Source organism: Chrysemys picta, chromosome 6, assembly GCF_011386835.1.
Source record: "Chrysemys picta bellii isolate R12L10 chromosome 6, ASM1138683v2, whole genome shotgun sequence".
NCBI lineage: Eukaryota > Metazoa > Chordata > Testudines > Emydidae > Chrysemys > Chrysemys picta.
Genome location: NC_088796.1, coordinates 46,806,582 through 46,827,052, shown reverse-complemented (window position 1 = coordinate 46,827,052; position 20,471 = coordinate 46,806,582). Strand labels below are relative to the sequence as shown.

General features: G+C 39.7%; 1 protein-coding gene across 14 annotated transcripts in view; it reads left to right on the top strand.

Moving 5' to 3' along the window:
* The window catches only part of POLK (DNA polymerase kappa), a 106,788-nt gene that overhangs the window by 33,310 nt on the left and 53,007 nt on the right, over window positions 1-20,471 (top strand). For 10 of the 14 annotated variants that reach the window (XM_005288276.4, XM_042855953.2, XM_065550092.1 and 7 more), the window contains 7 exons: window positions 84-236; window positions 3,263-3,394; window positions 6,108-6,261; window positions 9,595-9,846; window positions 13,707-13,831; window positions 14,054-14,220; window positions 17,475-17,507. In XM_005288276.4, coding sequence (XP_005288333.2) covers window positions 84-236; window positions 3,263-3,394; window positions 6,108-6,261; window positions 9,595-9,846; window positions 13,707-13,831; window positions 14,054-14,220; window positions 17,475-17,507 — 1,016 coding nt within the window. Of the gene's footprint in view, window positions 1-83; window positions 237-3,262; window positions 3,395-6,107; window positions 6,262-9,594; window positions 9,847-13,706; window positions 13,832-14,053; window positions 14,221-17,474; window positions 17,508-20,471 lie in introns of those variants that run through there. The other 4 variants (XM_065550094.1, XM_065550099.1, XM_065550097.1 and 1 more) reach the window with 3 other exon arrangements.

Here is a 20,471-nt window from a genome sequence, read left to right as displayed (position 1 = left end):
TTGTTTGGCCTGTGGCACCTTGGCCAATCTAATATATTTTTGTAATTTCTGTGTTTGTGTACATTTTATACACTTTTGTACAGGCTGACAAACTTGCGCTGGAGCTAGAACAGAGCCGTGATCTCAGCTGTACTATTGTACACATTGACATGGATGCCTTTTATGCAGCAGTAGAAATGAGAGACAACCCAGAGCTGAAGGAAAAACCCATAGCAGTGGGATCGATGAGTATGCTGGTACGGTCAAATGTCAAACTGATACAAAGACCAAATTACATAAAGATTCGGTGACAGGAACATTAGAAATGCATACAATAATAACACAGATGGCGAAAATGTTTGGTTTCTTACTGTGTAAATTTGGATTTTACATTTCAAAGAACCAGGTAGTTTGCAAAATTTTAAGTTATGAAGAGGTAACAGAAAGGAAAAAGTTTTCTATTAAGCATATAAGCTCTTGGCCTGGCCATTCAATTAAAGGTGGAGAATTGCATGTTGGGGCCTGTACTCTCTTTGTGTTGTATCTTTATTTTGATATTTAGAGCCATCTTAGGCTTGATTGTAGAGCTCTGTGGAGCACACTTTGGTTGGCAAAATTAGAAGGCCTCATACCAATCTAATGTTTAGCTCCTACGTGAAATCAAATGTATTGATTTGTTATTGATTAAAATATGAAAGGATATACTAATTGAGACAGATCCTTAGCCTTAAACTACTTAGATTCAAATTATTTTAAATACATAAAATGAGACCTGCATTTTGAAATCTTTTTTTCCTCGACTGTTCATTATTAGCTAGGGTTGCCAACTTTCTAATGGCAGAAAACCAAACACCCTTGTTACGCCCCTTCTCCGAGGCCCCGTCCCCCACTCACTCCATCCAACCTCCCTCTCTCGCTCGCTCTCCCCCCTCCCTTGCTCACTAGCTCATTTTCACCGGGCTGGGACAGGGAGTTGGGGTGCAGAAGGTGGTGAGGGCTCTGGGGTGGGGCTGAGGATGAGGGGCTTGGAGTGGAGATGGGGATATGGGCTGTGGGCTGGGGTGCAAACTCCGGGGTGAGGCCAGAAATGAGAGGTTCAGGTGCGGGAGAGGGCTCCGGGCTGGGGTTTGGGATAAAGGAGGGGTGTGGGCTCCCAGAGGGTGTTTGGGTGCGGGAGGGGGTTAAGGGCTGGGGCAAGGGGGTTGGGGTGCAGAAGGTGGTGTGGGCTCCGGGAGGCAGCTTGGGTGTGGGAGGGGGCCCAGGGCTGGGGAAGGGGGCCCAGGGCTGGGGCAGGAGGTTGAGGTGCGGGAGGTGGTGCGGGCTCCGGGAGAGAGTTTGGGTGCAGGAGGGGGCTCAGGACTGGGGCAGTGGGTTGGGGTGTGGGCTCCGGGCAATGTTTACTTCCAGCAACTCACGGGAAGCAGCCGGCATGTCCCTCTGGCTCCTAGGCACAGGGATGGCCAGGGATCTCAGCGCGCTCCCCCTGTCTGCAGGCGCCGCCCCTGCTGCTCCCATTTGGTATGGTTCCTGGCCAATGGGAGCTGCGGAGCCAGTGCTTAGGGTGGGGACAGTGCGCAGAGCCTCCATGGCTGGCCCTAAGCCTAGGAGCAGGATGGACATGTTGCCACTTCAGGGAGCTGCTCGGAGACACGTAGGGAGCCTGCCAGTCCCGCGCCAACTGTACTTTTAACGGCTTGGTCAGCAGTGCTGACCGGAGCTGCCAAGGTCCCTTTTTGACTGGGCATTCCGGTCGGAAACAGGACACCTGGCAACCTCATTATTGGCAGATTCCCATTGATTTAAGCATGAAATGAAAATTACATTAAAGCATCCAAGAAAGCCTTTAGAATTTATTTATATACCGGTGGATTTTGTCTGATTCTAAAAATTATGCTGATGTGGATTATGATTAGTTTGATTGGCACGTATTGGGCCAAGATGGGGCTGGTTTACATCAAATTCAGTCAATGGAGTTGCATGGGGAATAAATCAACCTAGAATTTGATCGATTGTATATAGTATGCTATAGAAGTGAAAAACGTATAGAATTATCATTACTTTAGAGATATTATCCATTTTAACAGATTTTTGGTGGCATTTTTATTTTTTCTGCTCTAATAAAGTTGAGGGTGCTCAGCACCTTGTAAGATTAAACCTATAGGCTCTGAATAGAGCAGAAGTGGTAGTAACTTAACCTTTCTTTAGTTTGTTTATTTCTTCCTCTGAAACTAGTCCTGGGAAATAATTCAATCTCCAGATATGTCTCCCCCACATAGCCTCACAGCATGTCATGTCTGAGTCTGTTTCCCATATTTCAGTGAGCCCTACTGCTCCTCAGAGTATACTAAAGGTGGAGGCCTTCAGTTAATAAAAAATCAAGCATACTGGACTTTTATTAACTTTTAAAATTAATATTGTCTTGGATGACCAGATATACAAGCAAGTCTTTAGTTTCCATTTTTTTGTTATTAATATTGGAATTAGCCTCCAAAGCAAGAAAGAGGAGTATAGTTTAAAGGGCATGTGAAAGGTACTGGATTGGCAGGAGACTGATGTCCTTTAGCCCTGGAACAAGAATGGCATAGACAACAGCCATACAAGCTTCCACAAGCTGTTCAGCCAGTGTGACTCACCCCTCCTCTAGAGAGACCACCTTTTGGGGGCAAATAGGAACAGTGTCTATGGCCTACTCAATACTGTGCTCTTTGCTAACATTGCTAACAAATGCTGGTTAGTGCTTCTCTAAGCAGATCTGCAAAAACTGAAAACACTTCAGTTAAATAAATATAATATATGGAGATATCCTATCTCCTAGAACTGGAAGGGACCTTGAAAGGTCATCAAGTCCAGCCCCCTGCCTTCACTAGCAGGACCAGGTGCTAATTTTGCCCCAGATCCCTAAGCGGCCCCCTCAAGGATTGAACTCAGAACCCTGGGTTTAGCAGGCCAATGCTCAAACCACTGAGCTATCCCGCCCTCCCCAACTGTATATCAATTAACAAATTGACTTAATTTGAACCCGCAAACTAGAGATAAAACTGTCCAGTTACCAGTCCCTAAAATCATGTAGTTCTAATAATGCAAATAAATTACAAGCTATGGAACATAACATACTGAATCTAGAATGGAACTGGTTACTGCAGTTTGATAGATGTTCTGTGACAAGAGCATTGTCTCTATATCTTTTTACTTCAGTCTTTAAAATTGCTGCATGTATTAAAACTCACAAGTATGCTGTAGGATATGGTTATTTAACTCTATATCTATTTTTTTCCCTGCTAAGTCCACTTCAAATTATCATGCAAGGAGATTTGGGGTACGTGCAGCCATGCCTGGATTTATTGCTAAGAAACTATGCCCACATCTTACTATAGTGCCATTAAACTTCAAAAAGTATGAAGAAGTGAGTAAAGAGGTAAGTAATCAACGAGAACATCTCTCAAGCCAATAGCAGTACATACTTTTGTTTTAGATTTTAAGACAACACTAAATCAAAACTTGTATATAAGATTTAAAAAAAGTTAATTTAAAGGTTAAATTTTCAAGACATGGCTTTGAATGTAAATTAAATGCAGCATTTAAATTAACATTCTGTGGCAGTAGGGACAAATTCATCCATAATCTGGTTCCATATAGACTTAAGATAATAGAGGTTTTCAAAATTATGTAATGAACAGATGATGTTGTTATGTTGGTAAATTCAAAACCATAGCACATAATCTAATAATTAGGGAACTAGGAGTAAATAGGGCGAGCAAAGAGAATTTCTTCATACCATAATAACCATATGGAATACTAATTACCTGGGAGAGCTATTGAATCAAAGAGCATTAATTACCTCTACATTTGTTTCCAGAGAATGAATGGACTGAGGAGTAAAGTGGAAAAAATTAAGGAGGGAGGAAAGGTGATTAGTGTTTCTTGTCCCTAGAAAAGTAAGGTACATTCCTTTCCATTAAGGAAAAAAAATTATGCATGTAATTAATACATTATGATGAATACTGTATATATTTAAATACTTTGTGTTCTCTTAAGATTTAAATAAATTGGTTTAGATTATAATCTTAAAGCTTCACATGAGAGAGTTGCAAATGATCAGTTTGAATTAACATCCATAGAAATATTTAGAATACATATAACTTTGTATGAAGAAAGATGAAATATATTCTGTAGCTGTTGAGGCAAATTAATTGTTGGCGTAAATCCATTAATTTCAGCTGAGTTACAACAGGGATGAATTTGACCCAAGATCTACAAAAAATAGTGGTTTTTTTTCACTTTACAAGATTACTGGTAAACTAAACACTTACGTTAATTCCATTTGATGTTCTTCAGTTCCATTTTCTGAATAGAATGTATATTATATAAATATGTGGTTTTGAGAATGAATCAGACTTGTTTATGATGTAATCAGGACCTCAGGATATGGATGTAGTCTTGTATTACAGTTTGTCTTGTGGATAAGGGTAAAATAGTTGAAGATTTGTATATATTTTTATGTTCCTTTTGTTATTGGCGCTTCAGATATTATTTCCATTAAGGGAGCATTTGATAAAATGAGGCCAGACTTCCCCATATACAAATTGTTGCACCTTCCATCGATTCCAAAGAGTAGGAGGAAGGAGGCAGCGTTGTTCCCATTTTACAGATGAAGAACTGAGGCACAGCAAGATTAATTAGCTTGCCCATGGTCTCAGTGGCAGAGCCAGGAACTTAATCTAGATCTCCTGAGTGCCAGTCCAGAGCCTGAAATCTGATGTGGAGGGATCACTCTAGTGGTAATAGTATGGGTCAGTCTCCAGACCCATTTAGGGCCTAATGTTATATCCACTGAAGTCAATGGCAAATCTTCCATTGACTTCAGTGATGCAGGATTAGATCCTTAGGCCTTGGCTCCTTCCTGAAAATTTCCATTTCCTCTCATTTGTTGTGGTTGTTCTCATTATATTTATACCATTTTTACTCAGATCTGGATTGAAAATAGCAAACTGATTTCACATTAGCGATCAAAACTTGTTGGGAAGGCTATGTTTTAGTCACTTTCAAGAAGAGGAAGAACCCATGACTATCCTTGAAGATTTAAATCACAACATTTTACTAAAAGTTCTCAAGTATTTTATAGTGAAAATGAAGCATTTAAAACTACAAAAATAGGTGTCAGAATTTTATTTTGAGCATTTACTCTAAGATTTGCATATCATAAGACCCTCAAAAGAATATTTAAACAAGAGATGACTACTGTGAGTGGTTTGGGGAGATGAAGATCTGATGGACATAAATGGGTTTTAAGGTCCATTAAGTAAATTTCTTTACTACAAAGAAATGTCACTATCAGATTGAAAAAGTAGTACTTTTACACACCACTTGTGTAAGAAGCGGCTTATTTTACATGTTAGTGTGGTCAGAGCAATGAATTATAATTTCTTAGGTGTAAGAAACCACACAACTTTTCTGTATTTTATCAAAAGAATTGCAGTATGTAAATTAACTAAAATGAGCTGTATGATTATTGGTAGGGCTAACTAGCACTAAGCATTGCCCATTGTCCTCAACAACTACACTAAAATATCCTCAAGCTGTCAGCTACATCAATTTATTTTTCCTATGGTTAAAGCTTTCTTCTCTTAGGCAACCAGTTTTCCGTACATTGAATTAAATGTATTATATCCTTCAGATATCAATGCAAATCACAGCACAGCATGAAAAACTGAATCAGACCACATACGCATCCCAAGTTTCTGATAAACTTACAAGCCTCTAGAACTTTTTTCACATGGTTACCACAGTGCCATGGGGACCTAATGATGTGAGAGTGTATAGCCACTTAAACATATATCTCACAGCTACCTCTTCAGTAAAATGCACATTGCTCAGAGAGCCTGATCTTTGTTTTGGTGTGTAATACTGACATATTGCTGCTTTTAAATGAGAAACAGAAGTTTTATAAATTTGCCATATCAATACATTATTTATTTCATAAATACTTAGAGTAATGGTACTGATTGTCTGATCAAAATGGATGTGCAAAGTGTGCGTGTTATTGCAAAAGTATCAACTTCATTTTAATACACACCAACATGTTTTGCTATTGCAGCACAACTTTAAACTTTCTTTTCCTGTTTATCAAGGTTAGAGAAATACTGGCTGAATATGATCCTAGTTTTATGCCCATTGGCCTAGATGAAGCCTACTTGAACATAACGGAGTACTTAGAGGAAAGACAGAACTGGCCTGAAGATAAAAGAAGTTACTTCATCAAAAGAGAAAACATTGCAAAAAATGGTAACCAAATTACTAAATATTATAGATATTAGCATACTAAATTGGAAATTATTATATATGAAAATTATGATGTATGGCTCCGTAATCAGTTATGAAATGTAAACAAATCTCTTCCCTATTAGAGAGGATCTTGACTCTTTGAATAGGTATTTTATAGCAAACGGCAATCAGCACCATGGTATGTAAGCCCTAACTTCACTTTAGAAGTGTCAGAAATCGTGTTACAAAGGCAATGCACCTGAGCTCCATTAAAGTGCATTACAAGAATAAAATTACATAAGAAATGAACTCTTCAAAAATAAAGAATGATTAAAACATGATTACATCAGTTCTTGCTATTGGAATGTGGAAAGGCAGAAATTCCCACAGAGGGATCCACCATTGGGGATATTAAAAAGTTTTGTAGGCAAAGTCTTGTGCCAGTTATTGACTTTATGCGCAGACAAACATCTCTCACATTTCTATCAACTATCAAGAAGGCCATTGAGGAGATAAACAAGAATACACCTTTCAGTTCTACTGAAAAACACTGGCCCATCTTCTATCAGAACAGAGATGTAACAAAATAGGCATTATAATCATGTCGCATATTGGCAAGTATGCACTTAGGCATGTCTATCGTCAAAATAACACCGTTTTTGCTTAAATGAACAGGCTTCTTTTTTTTTTTAATACCATTTGCAAACCCTCAGGACATGTAATTCTCAGTGAAGTCAATTGTGGTTCTGTATGTTGAAGGCATGTAGAGTCAGACCCCGAGAATCATAAAAATGAAGGACTGGAAGGGAGGGACCCCAATAGGTCATTTAGTCCAGTCTCCTGCACTGAGGCAGGACTAAGTATTATCTAAACCATCTCTGACAAGGTATTTGTCTAACCTGTTCTTTAAAAATCTCCAATGACAGAGACTCCACAACCTTCCTAGGTAATTTGTTCCAGTGCTTAACTAATCTTACAGTTAGTTTTTCTATGTCTAACCTAAATCTCAATTGCTGCAATTTAATCCCATTACTTCTTGTCCTGTCCTCAATGAATAACAGTTTATCACCGGAAAGAGGTGGAGAAGGGGTGGAATGGGGATAGAGAGGGGGCAGAGTGGGGTGGGCTGGGGCCGGGTCACTTGCTGCTGCCAGTGCCAGGCCCCCCACTAGACCCCCAGGCTATCCTGGGCCCTGCATCCCCGTGAAGCGCAGGGCCGCCCAAAGTGCGGGGCCTGGGGCGGTTGTCCCAGTCCATCCTATGGATGGGATGGCTCTGATTGGATCCGTTCTGGGCACCACCAAAAATTATACAAACCTGGCGCCCATGTTTGTAACCCCTCACAGCTTGGTATCATCTGCAAACTTTATAAGTGTACTCTCTATGCTATTATCCAAATCATTTATGAAGATATTGAATAGAACTGGACCCAGTGCGGGAGCCCATTCTATGCCTTTCCAGCCTGATTTTGAACTATTGATAACTACTCTCTGAGTACGGTTTTCCAGCCAGTGTAAGATGAACTTATAGTAGGTTCATCTGGGCTATATTTCTTTAGTTTCTTTATGAGAAGGTCATGGGAGGTGGTATCAGAAGCCTTAATAGAGTCAATATATATGACCTTTACTGCTGCACCCCTATCCACAAGGCTTGTCGCCTTGTCAAAGAAGGATATTAGGTTGGTTTGACATGATTTGTTTTTGACAAATTCATGTTGACTGTTACTTATTACCTTATTTTCTTCTAGATGCTTACGAATTGATTGATTATTTGCTCCATTATCTTTCCAGGTATCAAAGTTAAGCTGACTGATGTATAATTCCCTGGGTTGTCTTTATTCCTCTTTTTATAGATACGGACTATATTTGCCATTTTCCAGTCCTCCGGTATCTCTCCCGTCCTCCATGAGTTTTAAAAGCTAATCGCTTATGTCTCAGAGATCTCTTCAGTTTAAGTAATCTACTATATATTTCATCAGACTCTGCCAACTTGAAGACATTGAACTTGTCTAAGTAATTCTTAATTTGTTCTTTGCTGATTTTAGCCTCAGATCCTACCCCATTTACACTGATTTTCACTATGGTAGTCATCCAATCATGCTCCCCAAACCTCAAGGGCCAAGTGCATCTGGAATTGCCATTTTGCTCCTGCCATGGGCCATAATCAGCATAAAAAGTATTTTTCTCTCTCTCCCTCAAGGACACAGTGGGCCTGAATGTTCCCCAAGATGTTGTGCAATTTACACATGATCTCACAAACACACTCACAAACACATCTACTCCCATTTGTTCTTTCCATTTTTTTTCTCAGTTTTCTTTTCAACAAATCTCTTAGCTGTTGAAAATATGTGCAAACCTTGGTAATATTTTCCATATTATCTAAGTACTATAATCTTTTTCAGTTTGTTACCTTCCCTGCTTTGGTACGTTTGCAAGCTGCACTGCAGAGCCCCACACTGGACTTCACCTGGTTGGGTATACCTAGAAGATATTGGATAGAGGTGGTCAGAAATTTTCAATGGAATGTTTTTCCATTAGAAAATGCAGATTCATCAAAAGCTACATGTTCTGCATGAATGTGTGTCTTTTGACAAATCTTTCAGTGGCAACCGCTCAGCAGCTCAGGTTACCAAGGCTTCCAGACTCCAGGTTCCTCAGCAACCCATATGGCAAGGAGTTTGGGAACCTGGGCTCACAATCTCCCTGGCTTTCCTGCAACCTGCCTGGCGCTAGGAATGTGAGCTCCCTAGTAGCTCACCAGGTGAGCTGCCCATGAGGCTGGGAAGCTCTGGCTGCTGGGAGCCTGAATTCTGCTGCAGCCTACCAGGTGAGCTGCAGAGGAACCAGACAACTTGTGATTCTCAGTATCCTGCTTGGGGGGCCACCTGGCAGACTGCAGCAGAGCCAGAGCTTCTAGGCACTCTTGTTTCAGAAACACCAGAATATTCCCACAGAGAGATTGTTTTAGTGTTTCTGAAAGAAAATATTGCAGAATTTCACTTCCACAAAAAAACTATAATGTTTTAACTTTTTATCTCAATTTGGGACAAAAACGTTTCCAAAATTTCAATTTTCCCCCCCACCAAAGTGAAATTCAGTTTCCTGGCCAAATCTAATCCTGGGCCAAGCTCAAATCACATATACAATGAGGTGGTTATGACCTTTCCTTTTTAAAAAAATGTACCAGTAATTGAAATTATTTCAGCTACATAATTACTTGAACTTTGCAAACAGAAAAAAGTGAAATAGCTAAATCAGCTTTTTTCAGGAGCTATGCAGGGGAATCAATTCACAAAATATATGTTGCTTATTAAGAAGGATGAGTTACACATATGTGTATCTGTTTATAATGTAGGTAAGCAAGATGTAACTGCACCTGATGAACTAAAGTTGAATGAAGATGCACACTCATCCTCACCAATATTGTTTGAAGATAATACTTCTATAACAGAGGAACAGCCTGTTGCTACTTCCCACCTGTACACTGAAGAACAGAGAGATCAAGAACTGTTGCTAAATTCAGTGGTCTTTGGAACTTCAGCTGAAGAAGTTGTGAAGGAAATTCGCTTTCGGATTGAACAAAAAACTGGATTGACTGCCAGTGCAGGTACACACATGTACATAAATAATAATATTTTGCATATTTGTAGTGCCTTCCACCCAGTGATCGCAAAGTGCATTACAAGCATTTAAAATATTAGCCTTGCATCTCCTCTTTGATGTAAGGAAGTACACCCCATTTAAACTGAAGCACCAAGATTGTGAAGTGCTCAAGGCCACATCACACAAGAAATCTCAGAGTCAAGAATAGAACCCAGTCTTATGCTTTATTTAACCACAAGAAATCTTTCTTCTTTAATTAATTGCTATTGCTGGCATTGTATTCTTTTGGTTAATGATAGCAGTCAGATCATCCTTTTTCTTCCTGGTTTCCTTTTCAATCTTAACTCCTCCGCTAAAGTGGAAAAGTGACCCAGTTGGCTCAGGCATTAGTCTTACACCTCTGGACAGCTGCATTTAAATCTTAATTTGCCCTACTGATTTTGTAAGCCTTTGATCAAAGATAGATTTAACATTGGAATGCTATAGTTACTACTAGTTAGGATAAAGGCACATTAGCAGAGCTGTGTGGAGAAACATGTTCAACACTTGCCCATCCTGTGCCTTGCTCAAGCTAGTTTTTAATCACTTTCTTGAGCACTAAATACACTGACATGTTAAAAATAAAATAAACTGTTTACCAGACAGGTTAGTATTTACTTTTCAAGGCAGTGGCAGTTTTAGATCTGTGCAGCTCGTACTTGCCCAACTGATCTTCCAACTGGAACTCGATCTATGATAGCCTGTCTGAATCGCCCCTATTAGGCTGCTTCAGAGATCAAATCCCCGAACTGCATTCAGTCCATTAGTTCAGATAGTTGCTCTTCAGGACTCTTAGGGCTAGTCTACAGCGCTGGTGCACTGTCTACACTGTGCTTTACAGCGCTGAAACTTGCTGTGCTCAGGGGGGCATTTTTTCACACCCCTGAGCGAGAAAGTTGCAGTGCTGTAAATTGCCAGTGTAGACAAGCCCTCAATGACTTGCTGATCTGTGTAAAAGAGTTATCAGGGCCTGCGGAGGTTGGAGCATGGGGAGTAGGGGTGAGGGGGGCGCAGGCAGGAAGTAGGCAGGGGAAATGTCCTGTGAAAACACGGGTAGAGGAGAAAGTAATAGGATGGAACAAAGCTGGATGACACCCAACATGTTACTTCATATAGGGCCCTGCAAAACTCAGAAGCAGTACTGCTTGACTGTCAACAACATTTTTAGTTTCATTTCTCTAAAATTTCATCCTCTTCTGGATGACTCACTGTTTAGAAAAGCGGGGTTGGACCTCTTAAGAATGCTGGGGATTTGATGAACGAAAATGAAAAGTGATTACTGTTTAATAATCTGACAATCTAGAAGGCTAATTGGACTATCAGTAAGCAGTGATATACAAAATGGTTCCTAGCATCACCAGGAATAAATTATAATCACTATAAACAGCAGTCAGTCTTTAAATCATCGAGGCTATAGAGAAGAATCAATCTATTTGTCACCTGCTGTTCACCTCTTTTCACCCTAAGGGCAGGTCTTCACTACCTGACGATCTATTAGGGATCAATTTATCGCGTCTCGTCTAGACGCGGATAAATCAATCTCCGAACGTGCTCCCCGTCGACTCCGGAACTCCAGCTCGCAAAAGGCGGAAGCAGAGTCGACGGGGGAGCGGCAGCAGTCGACTTGTTGCCGTCCTCACGGCCAAGTAAGTCGACCTAAGATACACTGACTTCAGCTACGCTATTCGCCTAGCTGAAGTTGCGTATCTTAGGTCAAGTTCCCCCCCAGTGTAGACCAGGGCTTAGTACCAACAGGGTTCATCTGTTAAAACCCAGTTATTTTGTGTGATGATCTGGGGCTCTGTCCATATAATTTATGATTTCTAGTTGATATTATGAAGTTGTATTATGAAAAACTGCTGTATCGTGAGTGTCTTTGTGTATGTGGATCCACCATTACTGATAGGTCCTATAGCAGGGACAATAGGGAATTCTAAAGTTTAACAATGGTACTTTAACCACTCCAAAGTTATGCTAAAAAGCAGCTGCATCCTTAGAAAACCATTGTTATCTTATCTCTCTGGACAGAGCGGGGAGGGGAGAGGTAGGAGCAATGGAAAGTTACTCAAAAGACAGAACAAAGGAAGTTGGAGATGGGGGCGTTAAATAGCAAGGAAAAGGAAGTGTGGAGCAGGTGAAAGTAAGATATCACAAGCTGGGGAAGGGACTCCATGACAGAAATCACCCAGCATGTAACAGCCTGCATGAGGCCTGGCCTGCCTGCCTGCTTTTCTGGACACAGATGGTCCCTAAGGGCTCACAAGGGAATTGTGAGCTGGGAAGTGGTGTTGTGGTTAAATGTTTGTTGTTCTGTAGGATCTATGCTCTTCTGTACATGACTAAGTAAAAGAGCATTAAGATAAGAGATTCTATGCAGCATGTGTGAGCATATGTCATATGCTTTATAACTACTGTGAGCTCCAGAAGCTTCACACCTTTGGGAGTGTAGTTTTGGGGATGAGTATGTTAAGTAACTGGGGTACCTTGGGGATCAGTGCTGGCCCTGGGATCTAAGGTGCAAGTGGGCTGAGAAGCTCTATGACTGAGCTAATTTGCCAGTGAGACCAAGGGAAGAAACAGGGCTGCAGCCTGCTGAGATTCTGGAAGGTTAAAACATCCAGGGAGCCAGAGGCTTGGGTTCCCCTCACACCAGTCCAGTGGATGGCTGGAAGGGAGTGCCCAGCTGGATCTGTGGCACTCTATTTACTAAAAAGAGTAAAAAAGACACATGCAAATCAATAAAAAGGATAAATCGCCCTTAATTCTCAAGAACAGATAGATATTCCATCTATCCTAGATATTTACATGATACCCGTTACCATAGTATTTGAACACCTCACTGTTTTTAATATAATTATTTTCACAACATCCCTGTGAGGTAGGGGAGCATTATTATCCCTTTTTTACAAATGGGAGAACTAAGGCACACAGAAGCTAAGTGACTTGCCCAGGGTACCATAGGAGGTCGCTGGTGGAGCAGGGACTTGAGCCCAGCTCTCACAAGTTCTAGACTAGTACCCTAACCACTGGACTGTCTTTCCTCATTCTTGGTGAAGCTCTACTACAATGTTTAGGTTGTTAAATGTGTCATAACTATTTGCCATATGTTTGAACTTTAATTGATTGAGATACCTCATTCATATTTAGACCAAACATAACTTCTCTTCCACACCAAGCTTTCTCTTTTACTGTAAATTACTGTCATATTAATGTGTAATCATGTACCAAGTTGCAGAAAACTTTGCGTTTAAAGAAACGTAACCCTCATCACTTAATTATATATGTTGCATTTATATATAATCCCTTTCATCCTGCATATCTCAAAGTATTTTATACACCTAACCTGATAGACAAACTATACACAATGAGTGCTTTAGCCACTATTGCATAGCTAAAATGAAACATAGCAGTTCTCATGTCCCCAGGAGCACCACCAGCTTTTTTGCTGTCCAGGCAGCGGAAGGTCCTGCCCCCGAAATACCGCCCCCAAAATACCGACGACGACTGAGGCGGCCGAAGATCCGGTCGCCGCCCCCCAAATGTTAGTGCCCTAGGCGACCGCCTAGGTCGCCTAATGGGTTGCACCGGCCCTGCATGTTCCTATTCTTTCAAAAAGTGCCAGACGACTGTAATGACCAAAATGGGTGAGAATCTCTGTTTTACATCAGTCTTCTCCTTTCTGTTCTTGTTTGGTCATTGCCACGCATAGGATGATTAATTTTACACCTTTAAATCTAGGAACATTGAAATAGAAGATTGAGTCTTATGGTTAAAATGTCTGTTGTGTTTCTTCCTTTGTTTTGTTTTGTTTTGTTTGTTTCTAAGGAATTGCTCCAAATATGATGTTAGCAAAAATGTGCAGTGATCAGAATAAACCTAATGGACAGTACAGAATCTCCCCTGATAGGCAATCTGTAATGGACTTCATCAAAGATTTGCCCATTAGAAAGGTGAGAATGTTATCAAATTTACTATACACTCATGTCCTCTTTATGTGAATACTAGTGTTCTAAAACAGATAATTTACTTAAAGATAATTTCATTTCTTCAATGCCAACCTAGTTCTAAAATTGTGTTTGAGTTGAATTGTACTAAATGTTAAACATTAAGCATTTATCCAAAGATTTCAAAAATTCCAACTTCATTGAGACACATTAATTCTTGTTCTTCAGGTGCCTGGTATAGGAAAAGTAACAGAGAAAATGTTAAAAGCTCTTGGAATTCTGACCTGCACTGAACTTTACCAGCAGAGGGCACTGCTTTCTCTTCTTTTTTCAGAAACATCTTGGCATAATTTCTTGGATGTCTCACTTGGTTTGGGTTCAACGGATTTGGAAAAGTATGTCTCAGTATATGTTTTACTGTGTGAACTTTACGTTTTGTTAAATATTTCCCCAAGTGTGTTACACATCTTATACATTATGAATGTTATAAGATAGATTTGCTGGGTTTGACATTAAAAATATCTGTCAGATAAGTTTGGATAGTATCATATATAAAAATTGTGACTGTTAGTAATATCTTACACATAACATCTGCTTTATTGCTGTACCAAATGTTAATTTACAAAGCAACCATTTTTTTAAAAGTGAAGGATTTGTTAATGTATGATCCTTTGGAGTACACAGAATAGGTAGAGAGCTTATAGAACCAAAATCCCTGTCTGGTTTATGAATCTAAATGGTCTGCCAAACAAAGCTCTGGCCATACATGCACACCAAGAAATGAATAGCGCCTAGTTTTAGACAGCTGTATGGCGAGCACGTGTTGTTTAGAACGGGGGTTCTCAACCTTTTTCTTTCTGAGGCCTCCCACAACACACTATAAAAACTCCACGGCCCACCTGTGGCACAACAACTGATTGTCTGCATATAAAAGCCAGGGCTGGCATTTGGGAGTAGGAAGCAGGCCAATTGCCTGGGGCCTTACGCCACAGGGGCTCCTGTGAAGCTAAGCTGCTCAGGCTTTAGCTTCATCCCCCACTGGTGGGGCTCAAGGCCTTGGGCTTCAGCCCCAGGCGGTGGGGTTTCAGCTTTCTGACCTGGGCCCCAGCAAGTCTAATGCTGGCCCTGCTTGGCGGACCCCCTGAAACCTGCTCACAGCCCCCTCCCCCCCGGGGGGCCCTGAGCCACTGGTTTAGAATAACCTTATCAATACTAAAATAGATTATGAGATATGTCATACATATAACTAACCTAAACAGGGTTTATTTTATTATATTTATTTAGCCTTATCATAGAAGTTCACAAGTATTTCTTCCATGTAGTTAATACACCTTTGCTATTCGTAATTATTCCTATATGATCTTAAAACAAACACATAGTGTCAAATCTTCAGCTGGTGTAAATTATCACAGCTCCATTGACTTCAATTGATTACATCAGTTGAGGATCTGTCCCTAGTTTCTATGTCTCCTACCGTGTTTAGATATAATTTTTTTAAATTGATAGTATGATTGACTCTGAATTTGTTGGGGTAGAACCCAACGTTCGTGTTTCATTCTTCATATCTAATCTAATCCATGGTATTTTTGAAGCTCCTGTCATCGTGGTATCTAAATGCTGCCCTTATAGGCTCCCAATGGAGAAAAAGAGGGGCCAATATCTGCTCAAAAACTATCACCCTCCCACACACCTGTCTTGAATGCAAATACACATCCTCCCATCACTCTAAAACCACAACTGAACATTTTGCCATGCTGCTCATGTTTAGTAAGCAAGAGCCCTAGTTAAAGATTCTGAAATCCTTTCTATTTAATTCTGTCATGCTGTTGCTTTTGGGTAACATTTTCAAAAGCACCTGAGGGTATGTCTACACTGAAAGTGTGGGGTAGGGGGGAGTGAAAGGGGGGTAATCCTGTGACAGCAAGTCTCAGGCTCATGGGGCTCACTCTACAAGGTTAAAAATAGCAGTGTAGAAATTCCCTCTTGGGCTGGAGCCCAGACTCTGAAACCGTCCTCTCCTGCTGGGTTTCAAAGTCCAGGCTCCAGACCAAGCAGGAACATCTGCATTGCTATTTTTGGCTTGTAGTGCAAGCCCCACTAGCCTGAGTCAGTTGACCTGGGCTCTAAGACTCATTGCTGTGGGGGGGGGGTGTGGAGGGGAATGTTTTTTTCTTTTTCTTTTTGCAGTGTAGAATTTGGAGCCTAAGATCATTTTCAGAAGTGCTTTGGCACTTAGGCTAAATCTCACTGAAAGTCACTGGGACTTAGGCTCCAAAGGTTCTTAAGCACTTTTGAAAATATTACCTCTTGTTCTTACCATTGCTTCTCTGGTATTAGCAGAATGAGAAATCCTTCCTTTAAGACTGCAAAATAATCTCATAAGTAGTCAAAAGAAAAACAGCTGTTTAACAGCACACATTTTGAAAAACAGTTTGGGGACCCTTTAGGTTTGAAAAGCACAGTATAGATGTAAGCTATCATTTATTTAAAAAAAATAAAAATAAAAAAGTCTTCACATCACAAAAGCTTAGATCAATATATACCACCACAAATCTTTGTATTTTTTTCTGAAGTACATAGTAAATTTATATCTTTAAAGGTGACTTGTGAAGGATAATATGGCTTGTCCAGTTTTTCTGTATGATGGATAAAGAAAGCTTGAAAGTTTTGTTTTTAATTACAAAAATAATCTGCTTGGTTTTATTTACATTAGAAATCAAAGTCCTGTTTGGTCTTGAGTACTTCATAATGACTGTGAAAACTTAAAGCAATAGGGATATTTATAAGAACCAAGAACAAAAACATTAAGTCATCAGAAAGGCAAGAGATTTTTTGTCAGACTCTTTTAAAACTTTGTTTTTTCTTTAATCTTGTTAATACCTATTTTAACTTCAGTGATGAACATTTTGGAGAAAGCAAGCCTTTGTTAAAGTTTCAACCCTTGCTCCTTCAAAAGATGTTTGAGTATACGGTAAATATCCCTGAGACCTCCCAGATGATTGTCCCTAATTTTTTTTTATTTTTTTTTTTTTTTTTTTTTAGAACAAACTAGATATTCTTGATCCAGGCAAAAACAAGTCAAAAATAATTATTAAAAAACAAAAAAAGCCTGAAGACACATTGGTTTATACTATATCTCATAAAAAGTGACAAAAGGCACACAAGCCCCTTTACAGCTCACTTTTTAAAAGGATGAAAGTCTGATTCAACTGGAAAAAGGATTTTCCTCTTTTTTAAAAATAAAAATAAGACTGGTATTTTAGTAGAAGCACTTTGCGAGAGATAGTGAGCCAAGAAAGTGGAAGAATTGTATGTAATATATTAATTTGTTTTTGAAGTCTCAAAGCCCTTCTGGTCATTAATGGGTATGGCTGACTCATAGTGCAAATGGTTAATTGTATTAACAGCCATTACTGATCTACAGTTTCTTACTTCATCTGTAATATACACAATTTTAAGAGGAAGAAAAACTCCCAGTTTTCCATTTCCTTGCAATGTTGATTTATGCAAGGTTCTCAGAAATGTTAACATTCAAATCCCATGGAAAATATACTGAAATCTTCTCAGTTAACTATGAAGGGGTTATTAAAAAATAAAAATTCTCTGTGAAAATGACTGACGTTAATAAAAACATTTTTCTTTTTTAAAGGTACGGAGAAAGAAAAAGTATGAGCACTGAAAGGTATGTATGGTAATGTTAGTATCTAAAAAACAATGCCATTAATCACTAACTTAATAAAACCAATCAATGTAAAATAATGTAGTTGAGTCATCACATTTATTTGACTTGTTGCCTGATCTACTGATTGTATATTATTTATATTGATTACTTACTGATTCCCCATTAACATTCTGAGGCTTGGTAGGTTCTTGTCCCAAGATCAGACCCCGTAGTATTAGAATTACTGTTCAGTTGAAAACCCCAATGTGCACAGTTGCAACACACACACTTAGGAAAAGCCTTTTGAATTTGAAATAGTTTTATTAACACAATTTTGTAAAGTCACAAACACTCCAACCCAGCAAGGTAGATAAAGATAATACAGAATGTGCGTTTGAGCAACCACATACTCACAATGTCCCTTACAAAACAACCCAAAATGTTAGTTGTCATTCTCACCATCATTACCAGTAGTCATCATCCTGGCATCTCCCAAAAGTTACATCTCCCAAGACACACCAACTGAGATACAATTTTATAATGTGTTACTCTGACTCCACTATGCCTAATGCATATTCAGTAGGGATTTCTCCCCTTTTTCTTATTTGTATTTCCTCACCCTACTAATGTTGGGGGGTGCCCTTCTTCCATATGTTACTAGTCTGTTTACCTCAAGCTTATTAGCATATATGTCAGTTAGTTACCATGGCACTCCTGTGGTCAGACATCTGCTGATGTTCCTAATTTAAAATATCCCAAGCTGGTATAAACTAGCATCTTGTGGTTACCTGTCAGCAGTTCAGTTATTACAGCATTCTTTCTTGTGATATCTTATGATCTAGGGTTACTCCTGGTTAGCTGCTTATGCTAAGGCTTTTGGACCTTATGTCTTGTTTAGCTAAGCTATTAGGCCTTGTAGGCTCATGTAACGATGCTGGTTCTGGTGGGACCCAACTGAGAGTGCCAATCCAGGACAAATTGCTTAAAGCAGGGCAGTTACAGCCCAAGGCTGGGGTTTCTATGCACACCAAGGTAAACCAAACCATCCAAACAGAGAGGACTTCGGTTTTACCCCATTGGCTAACCACAAGTCACATAAGCAATTCCCTTAGACGCTCCCGTTTCCCAGTGTCATCACCAGTGCCACCCGTTATGGGGACAAATGGTTATGAAAACCAACACCCCAGTAAAAGAAAAAGGTTCCCTCGATCCCAAAGGACCAAGCCGCAGACCCAGGTCAATATACAAGTTAGATCTTACCCACAAATCACGTTGTTGCCAATCCTTTAGAATCTAAAGGTTTATTCATAAAAGGAAATATATAGATGAGAGCTAGAATTGGTTAAATGGAATCAATTACATACAGTAATGGCAAAGTTCTTGGTTCAGGTTTGTAGCCCTAATGAAATAAACTGCAGGTTTAAATCAAGTCTCTGGAGTACATCCACAGCTGGGATGGGTCATTCAGTCCTTTGTTCAAAGCTTCTGTTTGTAGCAAAGTCCCTCCAGAGGTAAGAAGCAGGATTGAAGACAAGATGGAGGAAATGCAGCAGTCTTTTATAGTCTCTTGTCATGTGGCCTTTCTTTTTTTGTTCCAAAGACAAGCATTCGGGCACATGGCAAGAAAAAACCTTACAGTTCTGTCCATAGGCATGTTCCTGCATACCTTGCTGAGTCTTAAGGTGTATCTGCCTTCTTTCAATGGGTCAATTGTAAAGCTGATGGTCCTTAATGGGCCATCAATCAGGCTAAGCAGTGCTGACACCAAATTGTCTGGGGTGTCACTCAGAAGCGTAGCACAAGTTTGAAATACAGACAGTAAGGAGCCAATACTTCTAACTTTAAATACAAAAATGATACATGCATACAGATAGCATAATCATAACCAGCAAACCATAACCTTGTCTTAGTCACCTTATTTGACTCCCTTTATACAAGATTTGGTGCCACTACAGGACCTTGGTTGCAACGATGATCTGTATGGTCCCAGAGTAGCAGCCGTGTTAGTCTGTATCCGCAAAAAGAAGAACGGGAGTACTTGTGGCACCTTAGAGACTAACAAATTTATTAGAGCATAAGCTTTCGTGGACTACAGCCCACTTCTTCGGATGCATATAGAATGGAACATATATTGAGGAGATATATATATACACACATACAGAGAGCATAAACAGGTGGGAGTTGTCTTACCAACTCTGAGAGGCCAATTAATTAAGAGAAAAAAAAAAAAAACTTTTGAAGTGATAATCAAGATAGCCCAGTACAGACAGTTTGATAAGAAGTGTGAGCATACTTACAAGGGGCTTCTTATCAAACTGTCTGTACTGGGCTATCTTGATTATCACTTCAAAAGTTTTTTTTTTTTTTTCTCTTAATTAATTGGCCTCTCAGAGTTGGTAAGACAACTCCCACCTGTTTATGCTCTCTGTATGTGTGTATATATATATCTCCTCAATATATGTTCCATTCTATATGCATCCGAAGAAGTGGGCTGTAGTCCACGAAAGCTTATGCTCTAATAAATTTGTTAGTCTCTAAGGTGCCACAAGTACTCCCGTTCTTCTTTATGTATGGTCCCAGTTCATGTCAATAACGTCACAGCTCATTACTTATTACTTAACTTATACCAAGACCTTGCCTAGAAAATACCTATACCTATAGGGTATAGACTAACCACTAGTAGCTAAGACATCAGATAGTACAATCCTATAAGCGTTAGTTGATATTTTATGTATATTGGGACAGCTAGTTTTATGTTTAGTAACTTCACTACATAAGAGTCAAGCTTCCTGTCCTTGCCTTCAGGGTCCTGCATAAGTTTTCTCCTACCAATTTTCCACCCGATTGCTTTAAATGAGAAGAAAGCATCAAGTTTCTTTTCTTAGGCCGTCATCTAGGGAGAAAGTGTGGGGCTTCTGACATTACTTAAGAGAGTTATGTAAACATCAGTGTAAGCAGCTCTGTGTATTTATAGATATGGAGATA